The following is a 22,157-nucleotide window of genomic DNA, read 5'->3' on the forward strand; positions in this document are numbered from 1 at the left end:
CGGCCCGGCGCCACACCGTCCGGCCGAGCCAGCAGGGACGTCCGAGGGCGGCCAAAACGGGTCCAACGGGTCCGGTGACGGCTCCCAACAGGCAGGACAATCAGCGCGCACCGGCGCTGACAGCGCCAGCGAGGATCAGCGCAAAACACGCCCTCTATGGTGTACACGATGTGCATATAGTCATGCGTCATGCTTTCTATCAGAGGCAGGCCCACCACACGAAACACTAGGTCATCGTGCCTCATCTAGCCCAGATGGCAGGGAATTGCCGGCAAAACCACACGTAATCAGCCGCTCAGCCCGAGCTCTGATCGCTCTGATCGCGGGCGTGTCACGGAACCAATGCTATCACACCATCGCTTCCTGTCGGCCCGCCTTTCCAACCCATTGTTCATCGGCTCCACACACGGAACAGCGGCAGATGGGCAACAACACACAAACCCTGCGGCGGCCAGCGCTGTCCAGTTCACGGTGCTACACAGTCGACAGGTGGAGAAAAGTCCGGTAAACGACAGCTGGCACCCAGTGACAGAGGCTGCCTCCGAGGAGGCTCCTCCAGGAGCCCGCATCGGATCTAGAGGGCAGGGCACGCTGTGACCCTCTCTGCCAGCTGACCTTGTCCCTGCGTGCGTACGGTACCCCGTCTGCCGCCTAACCCGCCCCTCCGCGTGCGTGCGGCGGCGGGTCCGCCCCAGGCTCTGCTCCTGCCCCGCTGCAGAGCCTGCCGCCCGGCGGCGGACCAGCGGCAGGACTCTGTTTACGCTGACTGTCGGCGCGGAGAGGGGCGGGCGATCCGGCGCCGCCCTCCTCGGCCATCGTTCACGGCGGCCCGCCCCGCGCCGCGGCGCACGGCAGCCGCAGCCGACCCCGGCCGTGACGCTGCAGCGCCACTGGCGGTCGTGACGCCGCGCCCGCGGCGGCGGTGACGGCGCGCGGCCGCCGGTCGCGCCGCTCGCACGCCCATAACGCGCGAGGACGCGCAATTGGCGGCACTCGGCGCGAGAGTGGCCGCGGTTGGCGTTGTTTGTCAGCAGCGGCTCATCAGGCTGTCGACACGATATGGCCGGTAAGCAGAGCCAATCACGACCGACAGCACCGCACCGGCAACAGGCGAGCCGCCCCACACAGACCGGACCGCAGAGCAAGGCCACACTGGCACTCATCTCGAACAAGGGGCCTTGATATGAAACAAAACAGCCCGGGCGCTAGCGCTACAGGCTTACCGTGACAGTCAACATTCAATGCACCGTGCCAATGTCTGACCAAAACGTCAACGACACCACGGTCACATGAGCATGAGCCACACGGACAGGCAGAACCTCATCGCATGAGCTACATGCGTACGTGATATCAGTACAAGCAACGTGCCAGAGGGTAGAGCCCCCTACAGTTACTTCAGAGTAGTAGCGCATGTCCCACCGGCCCCCGACATCAATCACCGGACAAGTCGCGAGCGGGAGCGGCCGACGCCGGGCCGGCCGGCCGCCGCCGCCGCCGCCACCGCACGTGTAGAAAGTGTGACGGCGCGGCGGCTGGACAATCCCCGAATGCGTCAATTTCACCGCTGCGCGTGACAACGCGGGCGCTGGCGCCGTCTACCGCCGGACGGCGCGGAGAGCAGCGGAAGAGGCGGCATCCGATAGATGATCCGGCGAGATGGTGCTTGGCGCAGATACGCCGGGGCGGAGGGAGCACGGGCGGGAGAGGTCTGACGGGATACAGGTGGCGGCGGCGACGCCGTCCTCCACTGGTAACGCAACGCAAACCTTTCCGGAGAAGAGAAACGGTGCCTGCCTACGGCACGTAAACTGGTCGCGTGTGGATACGCCCCGCTACCGTCGCGCTCGCGTCCTCGGGCTGCTAATCACGCAGTGCTGAGGACGCCATGGACCATGGACCTTGCGCCTGCAGCGCTGGTCCATGGCGACCGTCGTCTAGAACGAGCTCCACCGCGTTGCCGACGCCAGCCACGCGGCCTTACGCATGAGGTGCTAGCGGGACGGCAGGACCGGCAGCGGCCGGACGATGCAGGGACGGTCCGCGAAACCGCAGGGGCGGATCACGGATGTCAGGCTGGCTGGCGGTGAGAGTACGTACCGAATCAGAGTGGGGCGCCGGGGCTGGCTAGCCGGACCGGTGAGTCCGGAGCTCGGGGGCGGCCAGTGCAGTCCGGTTGACCGACCACAAATGGACCGGTACGGGAACAGAGGCGAACCAGCGCCCGTGACGAGCATGCGGCGGGGATGCCGTATTCAGCAAGGGCGGACAGGCGTCCTGGATCCGGACGGATGACTCAGCCAGCGGCTCAGCACCGAGCGCTCAGCAGCGCCGTTGGTGCCAGGGCTCCCCGCCACTCTCAACTCGAGAGGAGAGGACTGCTGATATCATCTGGGTACTGTTGTTCCATCGTCGATCAGAGCGCGTCACACAACAGCCGCCTCGCTGGTAGAAACGAACGCGCTGCCGGCACATGCATAATGCATTCCCACCGCCCTCTCAACGAGCCTGCCGGTGCCCATGCAGTTCCGGCGTGTACCCATGCAGTTCAAGCGGACGGGTCGTTAAGCGGTGCCATAAATCACCGGTCAGCTGGCCGGCGGCGGTCGGCGCCGGCCGCGGTGCGCCGCCGGGCCGCCCTGACCGCAGCAGCGCCCCCGGCACCGGGCCGCAACGGCGCCGTGGCGTGCCGCTCTCCTATGAGCGCCGCCGAAGCGGAGGCTGGCCGCGCCGGCTGCCGGCCCCGCTACATGCTACGGTCCGCGACGCCCAGGGCCGCTGCGAGGACCGCCGGCCCGCCCACCACGTGGCGGTCGCCAGCGGTCGACGGACCGGCGCGCCGACACCAGGCCAGGGGCGAGCGTCGGGACGCTGGGAGGCGCCGGCCGCCCGCGGGCGCGTCTGCGCGGTGGCCTCGCGCTCACCGACCCGCAACAGACGCCTACAGCAGGAACGTGCGGGGCGCTCGTGCTACGCCCGGCGGGCCGGGGGCGCGCCGTTCCCGGCGCGGGCAGCGACGGCAGCGGCGCCCTCGCATGAGCCCAGCCCGCCGGCCTGGCCCGGTGCGCCGCTCCGCCGCCCGCACGTCACCGCCGGGCGCATCCGGGCGCCCCGATACAGGCCGAACGGGGCCACAGGGCCGCAGCCGGCCGCCAGAGCGGCACGGGTCGGCTCGACCCACCACCAGCCGCCGGCTCTGAACGGCCTCTGTGACCTCACTGATGCCGGGACGCACACCCCTGACGTCACGGGAGAGTAAACAGCCGGCGGCCGGCCCCACCGCCGCCGCCGCCGGTGCGTGTCTGTGTGTGCAGCCGACACCACCGGTGTGTGAGAGGTGAGTCAGCCGCGCCGCTGTTCGAGAGGCCAGGTGCGCCACAGGATGTGGGCCCGGCCGGTGCGCAGGAAGACGATTGTTCGCCGGCCGGGCGGCGGCGGCGGCTCCTCGCCGCTCCTCAGACGGCGGCGAGGGCGCCGGGCTCATTACAGTGTCAGCGCTCACACCAGGGAGGCCGGCACGCGGCGCCAGCTGGCCGGGGCAGTGGAGCGACTCGCGCGCGCCCGTCACTCGTGGGTCACCCACCTTAATCTTGATGATGACGGAGTAGTCTTCCAACTTTCTCCCGTTGCTTAGCTTCATCGTGAACTTTTAGAGAACGAGGGCGAAACACTTAGCACCACCACACCGGAAGTGAGCCGACACACACACACAAACACACCTATCGCTGGTTCTACTTCCCTTCAGGGGATTACCAACTTGCCACGTAGCCTCACAGGGAGCAGCAATATTCAGGACCGTAGACTCGAGCACCTCTGACCAGCCCGCTCGGTCTCTCCCGCGGCACGTCACTGCGGCGCAGCTCCCCCGGCCGCGTCACAGCACACGTGACGTCACACCAGCGACGTCACAGTGCGGTCCCCGGGCCGGCCGGCGGTATGCACACGCGGCGTCACTCTCGTGACGTCACAGTGCAAGCACGGCGTCGACGCAGGCCGGCACTCCTCTCTGCGGACAGCGCCGCGGGCGCGGCTGGTCTCCAGCGGCGGCGGCGGCCCGCACCGCCCGATGGACGCACGCAGAACACGCACTGCGCCGTCGAGCGCGAGCGCCTCGGCGGAGCGCCGGCGCCGTCACGGCCAGGCAGGCGTCGCAGAGAGCCCGTTTGACAGCGGGTGGAGCACGGGGCCGGGCACAGCGCGGAGCGGAGCGGCCGACATGGCAGCGGTCGGGTCGCTCCAGTAACACTGGCGCTGCCGCCGCCGCCGCCGCCGGCCCCGCCGCGGCGCGTCACGCCCGCTGGATGGGCAGCCGACTGTGACCGCCCCCCCCCCCCCCCCCTGGCCGGGGGGGGGGGGGCGAGGCGGAGGTGACTGTGACCGGCAACGACCCTCAGGCAGGCCAAGAAGGCGGGCGGGGAGGGGGAGTAAGGCTGATTGGTCGGCGACAGTTTGCAGACCCTGCAGCACGGCAAGGGACAGTGCAGACGCAGTCGCATCGCTGAACAACAGACACTTTCTCTGAAGCAGCCAGCCAGCAACACGTGTGGCGCGAGAGATCGAATGCAAGATACATCCGCTTTATCACGGCGCGACGACATTGTCACACGCAGTAGCCTACGCAGGGGTACGCAGCAGTCCTACATGCAGGAGCTTACGCTGGATTTCGCGATGGGGAGGGGGGGGGGGAGGGGCGAAGCACAACGCAACGCTTTTCACCAAATATTCATTTATCGCGCCGCAGACGCAGAAATGTGCTGCATAGACTAAAACAACATCGTATGTTCTCGATCTACTAAACGTGACTGAACCAATTTTCTCGAATCTCCAAAACTATCACGTCTTACATAATTCTTAAAGCAATGTTTTCAACATTTTTTTTTGCTGTTGCAGTTTTTCCATTTATTCCCGCACATGTTCATGCCTGCAATACATTTGATAAGCGAAGGGGGTCACGTGCCTGCGGAGGCGACGATGTGCGTACGCCGCTGGCCGCGTGATACAGGGCTATGGGGCCAGTCACCGGGATGGGAAAAGGCCCGTCAGTTTACAGCACGGCGCATATACCGGCCCCTGCCAATTTCAGACAGCAGCGCAGAGTACTACCCAGAGGCCATGACCCAGAGACCAGGGCGCCGTCAACTGAGAGGTGTAGCCACGCTGAACAAATCAAACACGCACCCGAGGGTGGCAATCCATCCACACATCGTGTACTCTACCGGAGGCTGCGGTGAGGTCAGTCGGACCGGGCCCCGAACCCGCACCGTCGGCTGAAGTGTGTCGGGTCATCAATAACCGACCGAGAGACCGGTCCAGACCGGACCGGGCCGAGGCGCCCTCCAGTCTCGCGGCCCACCGCGGCCTGTCGGTTCACACCTTCGCTTCCCGCCCCGCACCAACACGTAAACAACAGGCGAATCCAACGAGCCGCGCAATCATTTGTTATCTGATGCGGAAAATTGCGTGGTCAAGGCAGTTCCTGTGCTTTCCCACGCACAGAGACGGCCACAAAGAGCCGGCGAGAAAGTGAAATGGGCGTAGCCGACAATAACCACAAACACACGCGCCGCCAGCAGCTCGCGGACGGACAATAGACGCCGCGACCCGGCCCGGCCATGAGCCGCTGGGTGCGCACGTGCCGGAGATGGGTCGGTCACGGCGGGACCCGCCGCACGTCGTGACGTCCGTCACCCCGCCGGCCCGCCCACCCGGTCGACGCCGGCGCGCCCCGCGCCCGGGCCGTCAGCGGGCCCGGCGGCGGCGCTGCGGGCGACGCGTGACCTCGGCCGGCTGACCCGGCCCGACCGGCGCCCGTTCACACCCGATCGAGCGACCGCAGCGCCGGCCGCCGGCCCAGATCAGGCCAGTGGGGTGAGAGCGCTGCGGCGGCGGTGGCGGCGGCCGGGCAGCGAGGTCCGACGGGCGGCGGGCCCGTCAGCCCGGCGGCGACGGCGTCTCAGATCAGGCCCGCCGCCCGTCAATCTCGAGCGGGCCGCCGCCGCCACGGGTGCGCCGCACGACAGGCGCCGTCATGAATACGTCAGGGTCGTGTGAGGCCTTGCCGCCGGCTGGCGGCGGGCGGCGGCGCTCACTCTGGCGCCTGTCCGCGGCGTGGCCGCCGGCGTCCGGAGGTCCCCGGACGCGGGTGGTCGGACACATCAGCCGGAAGCGGCAGCCTTGATCGCGCCGCCGCCGTCCCACGGTGGCCGCCTCCCGGCGCGACAATGAACGGCCGGCCGACCAGCCCGGCCGGCGGCACCGGCACGCCTAATCACCAGCCGGCTGGAACGCAGCCCGACACGCCCGGCCGTGAGAAGACGTCGGCGCTCGTCACCGGCCGGCCCGGGTGACGAGCGTCCGGGGGCCCCTCCGGTGCCGGACCACGGACGCCTACACGGGCGTCAGCCGGCCGGTCCGGGTGACGAGTGCTCGGCGGCCCCTCCGGCGCCGGACCACGGACGCCTACACAGACGTCAGCCGGCCGGTCCGGGTGACGAGTGCTCGGCGGCCCCTCCGGCGCCGGACCACGGACACCTACACGGGCGTCAGCCGGCCGGTCCGTGCCCGCTCAGCCGTGCCACCAGCGGTGGCGATCGCAGCCGCGCACCGCAGGCGGCGGGTCAGCCGTCCCGCGACGGGGCGGCCGGGCTCCGAGTAACGGGGGCCTGCCAACCCTGGCGAGGTCGTGCGTGTGCCCGCCTCCGCCCTACTGCCTCAATGAAGGCGGACGGGGGAAGACGGCGTGCATCTCAGGGTGGGAGTGACCCAACTTTGGCCGCAGGAGACGCCTGCAGCGGCCAGCGACCGACCAGATACGGCCTCCGCGAAGCTGCGGGGTTATGTCTCTCGCTCCACTCCGGCCGTCCCAGGGGGAAGGGTTCACCGCGTGACCGGCGCCGCAACCACGGGACAAACCGGCCTGTCGGCGGCCCCCAGCTGTCGACGGGGCCAGCTGGGGAGCGCGCGATGCCCCCCCCCCCTCCGTCCCCTTCTTTTCCAGGACTGTGCACCACAGCGCACGGGCCGGCGCGCGAGCGGACCCCTGGGACGGTGCTGTCGGCGCGCAGCAGACTCGACGCCCGTCACTGGGGCCGCCGGCCGGGAAAAAAGTCGCGCCGTCCGGACCGCGGCGGGCCGCTCTCTCCAGCCGCCGAGCTGTGAGGAGAGCTGCTGCTGCCCTCCGAGTAAGCCGCGCAGCCAGCGCCGGCCGTCCCAGCCCGCCAGCGGACAGCTGCGGTACAGAGGCCGCCTGCTCCGCCGCCGCTCCCAGGCCGGCAGCGGACAGCTGGGGTACAGAGGCCACCCGCTCCGCCACCGCTCCCAGGTCGGCGCTGGCTACTCGGTATCAGAACATCCGCCACTGGGCGGCGACGCACGCCGAGGTACACGCTACGGTACCGGCGTCCCCGAGTCGCAGGCTACCGCGTGTGGCTCCCTTCCATCATACCTCAGCTACCTGTGCAAACGGTCCACACATGCGCCCCTGTTCACACGTTCGCCGGGGGCAAGGATACCGCGGAAAAAGTGCGGCCATGCCTTCGCCGCGGCGCACGTACCCAGTGCGGAAATACCTGCGCTCGGTGCAGGATTTTGCAAAGGCACAAACAGGTTTTCCTTTCCCTGGAGCCCATGGTTGGTAACGGCTGTTGCTGTCTGAGTAACCAAAGCTGCGGCAAGGTCACACGAGGAGCCGAGTGTACGTGTATAAATACTGCTGCATTCACCCGCAAAACGTATTCATCATAAAGCTTTCGTCTAAAACCGGGACCGAATCCGTGCGGCTAGCGCGGCCTTCCCCTCAGGTAACACGGCTTCTCACCTGCCCCCGTCAGGCCGGGCTTCCACCGCCGCCGCCCTCCCGGGGCGCCCCCCACTGCAGCCCCGCACCGCCAGATCCGGGACAACCAGCAGCTCAAACAGCGAGGCCCGCACGGCGCGAAAGCACCTGTTTACGGCCGGGAGGTCGCACGCAGTCGGCGGGCGGCGGCTCGCGCGACGTCAGCTGACGGTCACGGCAAGGTCATGTGGGCGGCCCGACGGCGGCGCGACACCCGCCAGGTAACGGTGCGGTCCCATCAGCGGCGGCCCGGCCCAGCCCGGCTGGGGCCGGCTCAGGCTGGTGAGCGGTGCTGGCCCCTTCACACTGCCGCCGGCCGTCGCCCGCCCGCTGCGGAAGGCCACCACACAGGTCAGGACCGGGTGGAAGGCGAGGGGGGGGGGGGGCGGATCAGCTGGGACCGCGGGCAGGGATCAGGTGGGGCCGGGGTGGTCAGCTGGGGCCGGGGATCAGCTGAGGCCGGGGACCGGAGTGAGCTGGGGCCGGGGAGATCAACTGGAGCGGAGATCAGCTGGGGCCGGGGATCAGCTGGAGCCGGGGGATCAGCTGGGACCGCGGGCAGGGATCAGGTGGGGCCGGGGTGGTCAGCTGGAGCCCGAGGGGGATCAGCTAGAGCCGGGGATCAGCTGGGGCCGGGGATCAGCTGGGCCGGGGATCAGCTGAGGCCGGGGACCGGAGTGAGCTGGGACCGGGGAGATCGACTGGAGCCGGGAGATCAGCTGGGGCCGGGGGATCAGCTGAGGCCGGGAACCAGAGTCGGCTGGGACCGGGGAGATCAACTGGAGCCGGGAGATCAGCTGGGGCCGGGGGATCCAGCTGCGGCGGGGGGACCAGAGTCGGCTGAGGCTGGGGGATCACCTGGGCCGGGGTATCAGCTGGGGCCGGCGTATCAGCTGGGGCCGGGGATCAGCTGAGGCCGGGGGATCAGCTGGGACCGGGGACCGGAGTCAGCTGGGACGGGAGATCAACTGGAGCCGGGAGATCAGCTACGGCCGGGGAGATCAACTGGAGCCGGGGGGATCAGCTGCGGCCGGGGGCCGGCTCATGTGCGCACACCGCTGCCTGACCGCAGGCCAGGCTTAGTGGTCCAGCCCGCGTGTAAGCGCCGCCATCAAAACACGCCTGGCAGACGGGAGGACGACGAGCGTGATGGTGTTTACCGTGGAAGACACCAGCCTGGCTGACGTACTCTGACAACACGGACAGCCGCGCTCACATGCGGGGGATTGCGGAGTGTCAGGTGGGCACCAGCGAGGGCTGACCGCAAACGGCTGTCTGGTGCAGACGCTCCGAAGGACTTCGACCCAACGGAAGGCTAATCCCGCCGAGCTGAATAGAAACACGATGATGGTCACTTTTTGTGCCATCATTCCTAAATTACCCGCAATACAGATACGCCGCCCTCCCAAACAGGCACGCCCCTAATCTGCGCACAGCGCTCTTAACGCATGCGAAGACGCACGCGGGGGCGAAACCAGCCCAAACGCGGAGGGCTATCATCAGCCATAAAAGGCTGCGGCTTTTCGGGAGAAAACTGGCCCTATCAGGCCGAGCCGTCACTCCAAAAGAAGCCGGCGTGCCAATCACGGCGGCCGAGACGGCGCGCCGGAGCACGGCCGGCCCGGGCCGGCGCGCATCTCCTGAATACCATCGGGGAGACGGGGGCGGCGGCGGCGGGGGGCGGGGCGGCGGGCGGCGGGCGGCGGGCGGCTGGGCGGCGGGCGGGCGGCCGTGGGGCGGCGGGCCGGCGGGGCGGAGCACGGCTGGCCCGGGCCGGCGCGCATCTCCTGAATACCATCGGGGGCGGGCGGGCGGCGGGGCGGCGGGGCGGCGGCGGGCTGCGGGCGGCGGGCAGCGCGCCGGAGCACGGCTGGCCCGGGCCGGCGCGCATCTCCTGAATACCATCGGGGAGACGGGCGGCGGGCCGGCGGGGCGGCGGGCGGCGGGCGGGCGGGCGGCGGGCCGGCGCCGGCCAGCTGGCCGGACGGTGACGCGCGTCCTCCCGCCCGCGACTCTATATGGCACGGCACCAGATCACAGCGATGGAAGCCGGCGTCTTGAAAAGGTCGGCCGTCGCAAGCTTCAAAACGGGCCGGTTGCCACCCCACGGAAGCAGTCTCATTCGTATCGATCGCGAATTCGGCATAGGCCGGTTTTGCAGCCGGCTGGGCTCATCTGGGCGGCGGCGCTAGGAGGCTAGCCTAAGGCATTATCTCGGTGGTTGGCCTTGCGGCGCCGCTCGTCGCTGCGTCACGTGACGCGGACGTTCACGACCATCCTCCTGGTGCTGTGCATAGGCATGCGAGCGCTGCGGGGAACGTCCGCGGGTCTCGCGTATCTCGCGCCTGTGAGAGCATTGCTGGAGCCCCACTCTATCCGATGTTCGCGCCGGTGCACATTTGGCCATCAGCTCACCTGCGTCTCATGTATGGCGGGCAGGCGGGCCCTGGTGCGCGGCAGCGAGTAGAAGCCGGGGCTCTGCACGAAGAGACGGATAGCGCCCGGTGCCTGCACGGTCACGTTCATGCCGGGGCGCACGGTCACGCGCGTCACCGGCTCTGCCAGGGGACCCAGGGCGGCCGGGCCGGCCGCCGCCGGCTGCTCGCTGGCCTGCAGCGCGCACTCTCACTCGCGCCCGGCGGCCCTCCGGCCGGGTCGCCCCGCCTCCTCCACGCGCCCTCCTCACCCGTCACAGACTGCTCGGTATCGGCGTCCTGCACCCGCTGCGCGCCCCGCTTGACTGTCGCCAGAGCCACGCGCCGAGCGCGCCGCCGCCCGCCGCCGCCGACGGCGCGGCCGTGTACGGTCTCTGGCAGGGAGCGCCCGCGCGTCAGAGACTGTACGCCACGGGGAGACTGTCGCCGGCAGCCTGCCGCCGCTGCTGAAGCTGTTGCTGATGGATTAGTTCTGCGCAGATGGCTGGAAGCGGCAACCACTTTCAAAGCCGGCATGTCGGCTCAAGCCGAGGATAGCGAAAGCGACAGATGAGGAACGAGCCGGACATCGAGTGACATAACCGCGCGAATAGGCGGTTTTGCTTTTGACTGATTTCGGCAATAGCGCGTTTTTTCACACACTACGGTTTCGCAAGACATCAGGAGTCCAGGAAAACTAAACGTGCTAAATTACCACAATCCTTGGTAAGCTTCTACAATGATACTGAACGAATGCATCAAGACAAGACGGCTTGTCATTTCGTGACGCGTTTATCCCATCCCTGCCGAAATAGTCAAAAAATGAAATTATTTGAACAAAATACTCGACAGCAGTCACTACCCAAACAGCGTAAGCAAGAAACTGGACAGCAAAAACCGACTCTGACAAGCAGTAACCGGCTACCTCGGTTGTATTCCACGTGGTCCCAAGCCAACGATCCATGGTCACACCTGATCACCCTGTCCTGGGAGTTCACGGGCCCGGGCGCCGCTGATCAGACCACAACAGGTCAGGTCAGGTCGGACAGGAAACAATCGCTCGCGCACCGGGGGCTCCGGCTCCCACGCGGATGCCGCGCCGACACCGAGCCGGCGGGGGTCCTCCATCACCGGCCCGGCCGGCCGGCCGACGCACGTCACCGGCTCAACTTAACACGGCGACGCCGTGAGTGGCAGGCGGCGGCCCGCCTGAGCGGCGCCCCCGCCGGCACCGGCCCACCCCGAGCCGGAGGACGGAAGCCCGCCAGCGCCGGCCCCGCCCCCAGGGCAGAGGACGGGCGCCCGCAGGCACCGACCCACCCCGAGCCGGAGGACGGAAGCGCGCCAGCGTCAGCCCCGCCCCCAGGGCAGAGGACGGGCGCCCGCCGGCACCGGCCCCGAGTCAGAGGACGAACGCCGGACTCGGCGCCGGCTCCCTGAGCTGCTAACACGGCCGGGCGTGAGAGGGCCGCCGACAGTGAGCCCGCCTCATGATTCGCCGTGACAGGCCGGCCGCAGCACCGGGGAGCTGGCAAACCCGCACAAGCGGCCATGGCGAATCCACCGGTAAAAACGGCCTCCTTCGCGCCAGAGGCGGCACCGGTCCAGACGGAGGATGAAAGTCTGACGAGGGTGGAGAACGGCGGCGGGGGCCAGCGGGTCTTTCATTTTTAAAAGACGCTCGTCGGGAAGCCACTTCAGTGCTCACACGTAAAGCCGACGGCGGGTTTCCCATACCTGATATGGCTGCACCTTGAGCGCGTCACGTGCCGACGCGGTGTAGATCAATAATGACACGGCCAGACGCTTCGAGACATTTCGCCGGACATGGCTGAGCTCGGAACAAATCGTGACACAAAAGAAAGCCGAACAGAATAAATGGAAAACAATAGACAGATCAGATGACGTCAAAATTTGTTATATCAATGATACTGTCCGAACCTGCACCGAGGTCATCGCGACCCAGAATGCGAGCCATCGACTTGCAAGCAACTAAGCAGTACCGATTGGCAACACCAACAACATTCACCTCTGTACAAAGCTGATGGCAGGGCCGTCGACAAGCGGACGGCAAAAACATGCCCACAGCTAAACAAACGTGCCCCATCGCCAACTAATCTCGGCTGCTTTCTCCGCGTGTATGACATGAGGATGCCGCTATCACCGTTATCTTATGCCGAAACGAGCCGTGCAATCTACCCGCGTATCAGACACACGTTCGTTATCTCGATCTCCTTGCCGTGGCAATCTGGTACAAGGTCTGCAAACCAAAGTTAACCACGGCTGTACTGAAACGATAACTGAACTACGAAACAAACCTGTCCATCCAGCAACCTCATGCACACGACCACTGTCAAGCTCAACATGTTACGGGATACCGCTGCAAAAATGCAGGCACCTGGTACCAGCAACAGCCCAGATGTATTTACGTTGGCGCAGAACTGCCAATTTATAGCTGACGCACTGGTGCCGGGTTCCAATGCATCCAAAACATGGTCAACTCTTTCAGTTGCCAACAAACTACCTGTATCACCAGCCCACGCATTGCTGCGTGGTGCTGAATGGACCGCTCCGCGGTGCTCTGCTGGTAACACGGCGCCAGAATATTCCTCCGCTTTCGAGGGAACTGTAAAGATACTGCTCAGAGTACCCGTCTGAATGTCCATAGACCATACACTACCCTTCGCTGCATTGCGCTACAAAGAGCAGCTAGTTCATGCGCATGTGAATGCAGCACTTGCCGCACTCATTCATTCGTGAGGCACACGAACAGACCACACATACGCGCCGCCACCCGGCAGCCAACGCACGTGAGAAGCTATTCTCTCCCCAGCCCGCCAACCGAGCATGCTGCACCGCACCACAGCGACACTCGTACGCCACCTGGTGACACGTTCTGAAACTGAAGCTTGCGCTGGCGGCCGGCTGGCGGCCAAGCGGCGGGCGCCCAGCGCCGACAACCGGCAGCAAAAACGACAGGTGGGCGGCGCAAACACCGTAAACAAACGCACTTATGCCGACAGCGCCACTTTACGTCAGCGCAGGCGCCGAACAAAGGCCGGCGTTGTCATTGGAGCGTGAGCGCGCGCGCGCGCGTGTTTGCCGATCAGGCGGCATTCCGCAGGGCGGACAGCTTTGTTTGATGCCCCGCCCCGCGCGCCCAGCCGCCACAGGCTCGGCCCTGAAAGCCCACAGCGCCATAACACGGCCGGACAGTGTCGGCTTCGCCCAAAGGCAATGCTGACCAATCACGCGGCGGCTGGATGGCCGCCCAGAAGCGATCCGATCCGACGGTCGCCGGGAAGCGATCGGAACCGCTCCATTGTGACGCCATACATGTTCCCACGTGCCGGGCCCCGCCAGCGCCGCGGGCCGCCGTCGTACCGCCGCCGCGGGCGGAGAAGGCCCAGCTATCGCTCCTCGACGCAAGGCCTGGCTGGCACCGCTATCAGGCCGACACGGCGCCGTCCAAGCTGCCCCAGTCAAGGCAGATCAGGCCGAGACAGCGCCCAGCTGTCTCAGCCAGGGAAGCGCAAGCCGAGACGGCGTCGTACCAGTCAGGACGGGTTCAGCCGATACGGCGCCGCCCCAGCTGTCCCAGCCAGGGTAGCTCAGGCCAACACGGCGCCGCCCCAGCTGTCCAAGCCAAGGCAGCTCAGTCTGACACGGCGCAGTCCCAGCTGTCCCAGTCAGGACAGCTGCCACAATGGCCGGCAGGTCTGGCCATTTTCCGGGAGATATGGCCCGACAGCCGATACCACGGCCTCACGGTACAGCATTGCTCGGCCGATACTCGACACCGACAGGCAAAGTTCAACTGCTGCGCAGACCACGCTCAGCTGTCACGCAGGCGCGCGCCACTGCTGGCAGCGCCGGGGTGCAAGCACAGGCGAACGGACCGCCGTCGAGCTCGAGGTGCCAGGCCCGACCCTGACGGCGTGCGCCACACAGCCGCGCCCCGCGCGAGTACTACATATAGACACACCGACCATGTACTACGTATAGACACGACCGACCTTGGCTTCGTACGGGGAACCTTGTACACACAACCTCCCACAAACCCCAGGAGAAGCGAGTCCACCTACAGCAGGAGCGAACTGCGCAGCCACCAGCGGCCTCGTGCCTGGCGCCCCCCCCCCCCCCCCGCCGTCCGATTACCTGGGAGGGTCGCGGCGAGTTCATCCTCAGCGTGTAGCTCCAGCCCAGTGCGCGGCCCAGCTTGCCGCCCAGCACACGCCGCAGCCGACGGAACCCCATCGACGCCCGACGCTACGGCGCTCGCGCCGCGCGATCGCTCAGCAGTCTTGTTGCCTCACTCGGCAGCGGTCACGGGGTCGGGGCGGGCGCGCACGACAACACCAACAACGTGCTGTCCACTGCGGCACCGGCGCGGTCACCAACGGGAGGTCACGAAGACTGGTCACAGACCGCGCGCGCCCAGCTCCCGCAGCCGACGGCCAGCCGCCACTGGCAGGAGACGACGCGGGCGGGTCGGGCCGCCGCGCGCATGGAGAGGCATACGTGAGTGGCGCGTTCAAGGCACGCTCGACTCGGCACGGCGCGCCACGGCTCAGCGCGGCTGGCGGCGCCGGCGGCGGACCGAGTCCAGGGTCAGGCGGCGGAGGAGAGGTCTCGGCCGCCCGCCGACCTCCGACTCCGGGCCCTGCTGCCCCGCCCGGTCACAGGCGGTGCCGGCGTCACTGGCACCGTCGCCTTGGCTCGCCCCACGGCTCGTCACCACGCTCCACCAGCCGCCCGACCAGCTCCGTGATCGACCTCCGCCCACCACGTCCGCCGAGCCGCCGCCGGCAGCTCGCCGCCACGGCGAGAGCACGAGTGAGACACGGCCACCGCCCGGGCCGAGCCGAGCCGGCGGTGTCGGCGCGGCGGGCAGCAACGCCGACTGTGACGTGATGCCGAGCGCCGCCGACAATCGCGGCCGGCCTATCGGCTGGCAGCGCGGCCGATCGCCGCTCATCTGATACAGACGGTCCACCCCGCCCACCCGGGAACTGCGCTGCAATCGAACACGGCGGGGCCAGCCCACCTGGCCCACCCCATGGTGGGCACACCCCGCTGTGTTCGGCGCGCGATGCAGCGAACACAGCGGGGCTGAGCTGCAGCCCGCCCACCCGACCCCGGGAAACTGCACTGCAGCCGAACACGGCGGGGCCAGCCCACCCGGCCCACCCCAGGGACCGCGCTGCAGCCGAACACGGCGGGGCCAGCCCACCTGGCCGACCCCAGGGGCCGCACTGCAGCCGAACACAGCGGGAGCTGAGCTGCAGTCGCCCACCCGACCCCGGGAACTGCACTGCAGCCGAACACGGCGGGGCCAGCCCACCCGGCCCACCCCCAGGGACCGCGCTGCAGCCGAATACGGCGGGGCCAGCCCCACCCGGCACACCCGGGGCTGAGCTGCAGCCGAACACGGCGGGGCCAGCCCACCCGGCCAACCCCGGGGTCTGAGCTGCAGCCAACCACGGCGGGGCCAGCCCACCTGGCCGACCCCGGGGCTGAGCTGCAGCCGAACACGGCGGGGCCAGCCCACCTGGCCGACCCCGGGGCTGAGCTGCAGCCCAAACACGGCGGGGCCAGCCCACCCGGTAGCTCTTGCCATACGGCGGAAGTACGGGTGAGCCCGTAGGTTTATGCAGCACATGCAGTAGCGGACTTTCGGAATTTCGAGCAAGGCAGCTAACAATGATATAGCTAGGTCGGGTCTAATTGTAATGAGTACAGACCATAACGCGCATAAACCTAACAAAAATGCTTATTCTAGAATCAAACTATGTTATCATACAAATTGCAACATCGCGCAATGTTGGCCACTAGTGGTCTTACATTAGAGATGCTGCCTAAACCAAAGCACATCGAATTGGTCTCGCATACTGTGGGTCATCACAGATGAAATCAACGACTTTTTTCTTGTAAATCCTATCGGCCACCAATAATTTGTTGATCGAAGTTAACAAAACTGCTCTACATAAATGGGTACTAACCCCCCCCCCCCCCTCTGGCGCGGCGGTTCAGTCCGCTGAGAGGAGACAGGCCGCCCTGTTAAGTGAAGCCTGGGCGGCTCTGTACCATTAGCCACCAGGTGAACAGTTGGGCCTGTGAAGCGGATTCTGGGTGGAGAGGTGCGCCAGGAATGTTAACAACTGAACAATTGGAATGTAGCATGCAAGCAACACATATAACACATGCCTAAGGTTTGACGGCATGGTACACGTGGATCGGATCTGAAACATCGAAATGAAATGTGCAGATACCAAACTCTGCGTACGTGCCGTGGCCCTGTGGACCATGATTCTCCATCGGGATCTAGCACGTTTATGTATTTGTTCCCTCTCTATTTCCCGAAAACTGAGTGAACTGATTAGGCGGGACAAGAGTGCCGGACAGTCAGATGCTGGTGTCCTAGCCAGCTCAACGCCTTTTGCAGTGGTACAGGCGGGCGGAATGATAACATATGTTTATTATCACCCTGCAGATATACCCGAGAACAAGAGAATGGCGCCCATCGCCTTCGGGAACCAGTATCGGTAGGGTACTAATATATGGACACATCCTACTGACATGCGTTTGGTAGGCAGAGGTAGACTGATGTTTAGCGTCCGCACACTAGATACCTATGGCCCGCGCGGCTGGGATATTGGCTGGCTTTGGGCCCGTCCGAAGGAGTTTACGTTTTTGGTGACTGTGACGCAGGTCTGGGGTTAAATCGCGACCATTGTGAACGGATATTGCTCACAGTGCACTGGGCAATGCGCCCGCGTTACTTTCATGCCCTGGCCTGCCTGGGTTCAGGTCAATGTGTGACATTGGAGGTCGGTTTCGGGAAAGGGTGCCCGTGGCGGCAGTTTCCTGCCTGTCGCTGGTGCACCTTTGTTCTGGTGTCGCCTCTGTCCACGGCCTCCTCCGCTGGTATGAGTGCGCCTCACGCTTCGCTGCGACGCCCGGTCGCCAACATCTGGGCCGTTTTCCGCCGAGACCTGGACCGTTTCTCGGCTCATTTCCTCGGCTCTATGGCGGTCCTTACGTTTCCTGTCCTAGACAAATGACATATTGCTGATATTCCACCGTTACGAAAATACGGACCTGATCAAAAAGCCTGCATTTAAGCGACTTAAAGGACATAACAGTGCAACCTGAAATATGACTGCAGACTGTTGCAGATAATTTCAAGACGGTGCGACAACTAGTTCTAATCATACAAGCTCGTCAAAGACGTGCTGGTTAAGCCGAGCTGGGCAGAAGGAGCTGAACATTTCCTGTCAGCTGGTGCTGAAACCAGTTGGGGCCGCGGCCTTGCTCGTAATCCCGTCAGCATCGCCGTGAGTCACAGCAGCTCAACAACAAACCACTCCAGCGACAGACTGCGCCACTTTGTCGGCACCGCGACGAACGTGACGCAGTGCGCGAGCTCGAGCCCGCAGCGTGCCGGCCGGCAGGGGACGGCAACGGCGACGTCCGCACAGCGGAGCAGCCGCAACTAACGGCTGTGTGGATGCCGCGCCGGGCCGGGCACGGCGGTCAATGCAGACACAGCTTCCTAACTCTGAGGGTTGTCCCACAGCTGCACCCAGTCCAGACGCCAGTCGCAGACTGCCTGCGCTCACAGCAAACGTGGTTCACCGGGACGCGGAGCCTCGTCCCGTCTCGTCCCAGTGGAGCCGACCGTGAAGGGAGCCGGCGCCCGACCCGAGCCGCACCTCGGCGTGATCCAGCACGGGCCTGCTGCCGGCACACCCGCTGCCGACCTGGCACGTATGCAGCCCCGTCCGGTGCAGGCGCCCAGCCTCATCGCTGACGCGGCGCGGCGCCGGTATCTCCGGCGGCCCGGCTGGCGGGCGGCCGGGCCGTGACTCCGTAGTCGCTCGGATCAGGCAGGTGGCGACAGCGCCGATCGGATCGGGCCGCTATCCGAGCCAGTCGCGGACCACCGCCCTCAGTCGTCACTAACACCCGCCCGGGCCACGAGGCGACGCACCGACACCGCCAGCACGCCAGAACGAACGGCCGCGCGCGCACGTCAATGGCACCTCGCGCGTTAGAACTACAGATTACGTTTATTGTGTTTTCCAGCGGTGATACTGAAGCCCCAAGCTCCGTTTATAATGCCTGCCCACGTATGCGACGCCCTAGTTTTAACACTCGTATGTTGACCAGTGTCTCGTAAAATGGAGGCGGACTTTGTACTGCTATTGTCACTGTGGATTATATGAGAACCAAAACTGACGAAAACAACTTCAATCCGAGGTTTGGTTGCATGTTTGCATGCATGGCTTTGGGACCAGTGTTTGATACGCGGAGCTAACTGCAAAGGCTCTGACCTAACACCCCGCGCGAACGAGACCTGTTCAACGAGTTTTCAATCTTTGTTTCGGCACTTCGTTTCGCAAATATTCCCGATGGACCCGAATATGACCCCCACTGCTCTAACACGGCTGCGCCATGCCGGCCTGGTCTCGTTCCCCTCCGGCTCATTTCACCAGGTGTGTCTGTTGAATCATGTTTTCTTGGACACAAATGTACTACCACACGGATTCCAGAAACGGATTTTCCTGCTACGAGGAGGTCCATTTCCTGGTTCTTTGCACACCGCGCTGCGGTGAACGTCGCCAGTATCAAACTAACCACGAACTGCCAATAGATTGAGCCCACTAGCCCAACGCTCCGACATCCACAATGCCACCGAGCTAATGCTGCATGTCAAAACGGCCAGCTTGTAGTACTTGACAACGTGCAGCCATGGCAGCTCGGCCATGATACCCAGTTGAGGCCACCTATGCAGTGCATCCCACAGCTCCAGCTCGCGCCCGCCTGGGCAGCACCATCCCCATCCCATCCCACCCAGCCAGTGTGCTCCTGATCAACTCACCTCCACACCGCATCACAAACCAGCTCAGTCAAGCTCCGCGCGGCATCTTTCGGCTCGCTCCAATGACCGAGAGCCCCAGCCAGCTGGCGCCACTGAGCGGCCGCGCCGCCCGGCCTGGCCCACTGCCCCAGCCAGCCGCTCAGCCGGCCCATTGATCGGACAGCGCGGTCGACTCGGACCGGTGCGCGCGGCCGCCGCCGCCCGTGACCGGCTGTTCCGCCGCGCGCTGCGCCCCGCGGGCGTGGTCGCCGATGGAGCCCGCTCTCCGGCGGTGGGCCGCGCCCGCCGACGCTACTCCCAGGCGGCAGGTGCGGTCCCGGCGGCCGGACGATCCCGCAGCTCTGACGGGCACGGCGCCCGGCCGGGCCGGCACCGGACCCGACGCCGGCCGCTCCGGCGCGCCGCCGCCGCCGCCGCGGCCCAGATGTGCGCGACTTTCCCGTGACGGCGCCGGCCTGCGCCACTTCCGCGCGCGCCGCCGTACGCCGGCGAGCGGGGGAAGGCCGACCAGCCGGCCGTCAGCGGCGGGACGCCGAGCGAGCGAGGGCGGCTCGGCGGACCTGCCCCATACGGCAGAGTCGCGCCTGGCCGCCTGACACGGCCTGCGCCGCACAAAACACCCGCCGGGCGCCGCACGACCGCGTGCTCCAGCCCGCCACCGTGTAGCCAGCCGCTCAAAAACACAAATCAGCGGACCAACTGTTATTCTCCAGTGCGGTTAGACCGTGACAGGTTCTACGCTCTTCAGAATATGACTTGATGAAAGTGGACAGAAATATCGGTTGAACGGGAGGCGGCACCCTCCGCCCCTGGAGACGGAGCGGACCCCTCCTCAGCCCGTCAGCAGGCATGACGTAACCCCCAACCATGCACAACGCCGCCGCATCTGCGTCCGCTCCGCCGTCGCCCCCGTCGCTCATGGATGCTCCGGCTGCTGACACTGAACCGCCTCAGCGGGCAGCTGAAGCCCTGCAGCAGGCGCGATGAGCGTGTCTGCAGCCAGAAACGATGTTCCCGGACGAGCTGACGTACTGCCCAACGCAAACACGGCCCCCGGCCGGCGCAGCTGCGGCTGGGTTGGTCGCACCGGGGTAGCGCCGGAACCGGACACGCGTGGGAGTGAGGCGATTGGGGCACTGCGACCGAACACGCGATGAGAGGAGCAACCCGATTTTAAGCTTGTGACCCTTGAAGTACTTTTGCAGCTCATAAACATCGCTCCGTGATCAATATTGAAGGACGGTACGTCACTGACGGCACTTTCTCCTTCGATTTTAAGTAATTCTCCATTATAAACAAAAAGCAAAACCAATGCACAGCCTGCATCAAAAGCCAGGGACTATTATCAACGCACGTGTTTTCTAGACACCTTAAAACAAAGCAACGCTAATTATGCGAAAGTAGTTGAGTCAGCTACAATTTATTTCATGACGACCGCTAATCCCAAAAAGCATTAAGTGCGATGCGAATTGCATCGCACTCATCGCAAATACAATCATCCAATCACCTTAATTGCATCGTAAGATAATCATGCAATACACTTGACCCGAGTAACACAATTCGTTCACTCCAATTACAATCAGAGAGCAAATGTAACAGCCTGAAACATCGGAACAGTGCCCCTGCTCCAAGCCCGCCCACTAGACCGGTGTCCCTAGCACTGACAGACCGACCGGCAGACGCGACCGTGACGTCATGACCCGTGCCCATCCTGTACGTCTACAGGTCGCGTGTCCGGCCGGTAGGGGCCGGTTGGAGACAGTGGCCCGCTCTCACCGGCCGCCGCGGCTGGCGACAGCCCCCTCCCCCTGGCGCCGGACGCCAGGTCAACAAACAGTCGGCTCCGGTGACGCCGCCGTGTCAGACCGACGCCCCGCCGGCGGCCGGCTCCTGGCGCAGAGGGGTGTGGGGACTGGCCGACCGGAGGGCACCGGCCAGGGCACGCGGCTGGCGTGGGCAGGACGACTCTGGTCGCCTCGCCGCGTGGGCTCCAAGTGTGCAACATGAATTGACGGCGGAAACATAGTGCTTAGCTGCAGGGATTAACACCAGATTTTACGGAAGGCGATGCTGTGAGCTGCCCCTGAACAGAGCATACAGAATCAACAGCACGCAAGTGTGCCGTACATTCCCGTGGTTTAGACTCGTCACGATCGGTCGACACTGCTATTGTTCAGGATAACTGATCGAGATCGACTGTATCCGCCCTCCTTTCCTCATTCACGCCTCATCTGATGCCCTGGCAACGCCCCGTATATCCGAGGCAAGCTGCATGTCTCAGCCATGAGCTGGCTAAGTGCCCCTTCACCTGGCGGGGCACCCGCACATACCGAAGAGATCTCCCTGTGCGGGGTATGTCCCCGTAGCAGAGGACTTCCAAGTGTACGGAGTCTGTGTGGGAGGCCACTACCCAGCCTCATTCATGCAATAACCCTGTCATGGTTATTATTCGCCGAAAAAGCTCTAATCCAAATCAAACCAAAGAAAAAACCGGCGCCAAAAGGTGCATCGTCAGCACTCGCGGTGACGCAACCGCATGCTCTATCTTAGAGGGATAGTGTTCGCCAAGGCAGGTGAGCTGGAGTGAAGGACAATTTCACTTGAGTCGTGGTTTGGGTTAAGTGAGCCTTCGAGATCCATAAACGCCACTGAAGATCTGGAAAGGGCGATCCAAAGACCATCCAGACGTACAAATAAAAACGCCGTGTGAGTAATACATACGGCAGATATGGGTGCTGCCCTGCGCTAAAAAGGGAGAGCAGAAAAAACGGACGAGCAGACGTCTTTGCTTTTTACAGCAAACGCCACTTTCGCGAGCATATCCAGAAAGCCTTGATGACATCCATCTTTTACAGCGCTTTACGAGCTTGGAACAGAGCGGTGCTGAGGCCGGAGAATGAGGCCGTCTCCTCTGGCTTCCCTGCCGCCACCATTTAGCGCTGAGGCCGGAGAGTGAGGCCGTCTGCTCTCGCGTGTCTGCCGCGGCCATCCAGCGCTGAGGCCAGAGAGCGAGGCCGTCTGCTCTGGC

At 65.1% G+C, this 22,157-nt stretch overlaps 1 protein-coding gene across 1 annotated transcript in view; it reads right to left on the minus strand.

The window, feature by feature from the left end:
• Window positions 1-22,157, minus strand: part of LOC119104132 (tensin-2) — a 40,844-nt gene that overhangs the window by 10,805 nt on the left and 7,882 nt on the right. The window contains exon 3 of the mRNA XM_037227818.1: window positions 10,247-10,441. Within this exon, the coding sequence (XP_037083713.1) occupies window positions 10,247-10,441 (195 nt within the window). The remainder of the gene's footprint in view (window positions 1-10,246; window positions 10,442-22,157) is intronic.

Source organism: Pollicipes pollicipes, unplaced genomic scaffold, assembly GCF_011947565.3.
Source record: "Pollicipes pollicipes isolate AB1234 unplaced genomic scaffold, Ppol_2.1 Scaffold_5909;HRSCAF=7009_pilon_pilon_pilon, whole genome shotgun sequence".
In the NCBI taxonomy this organism is placed as follows: domain Eukaryota; kingdom Metazoa; phylum Arthropoda; class Thecostraca; order Pollicipedomorpha; family Pollicipedidae; genus Pollicipes; species Pollicipes pollicipes.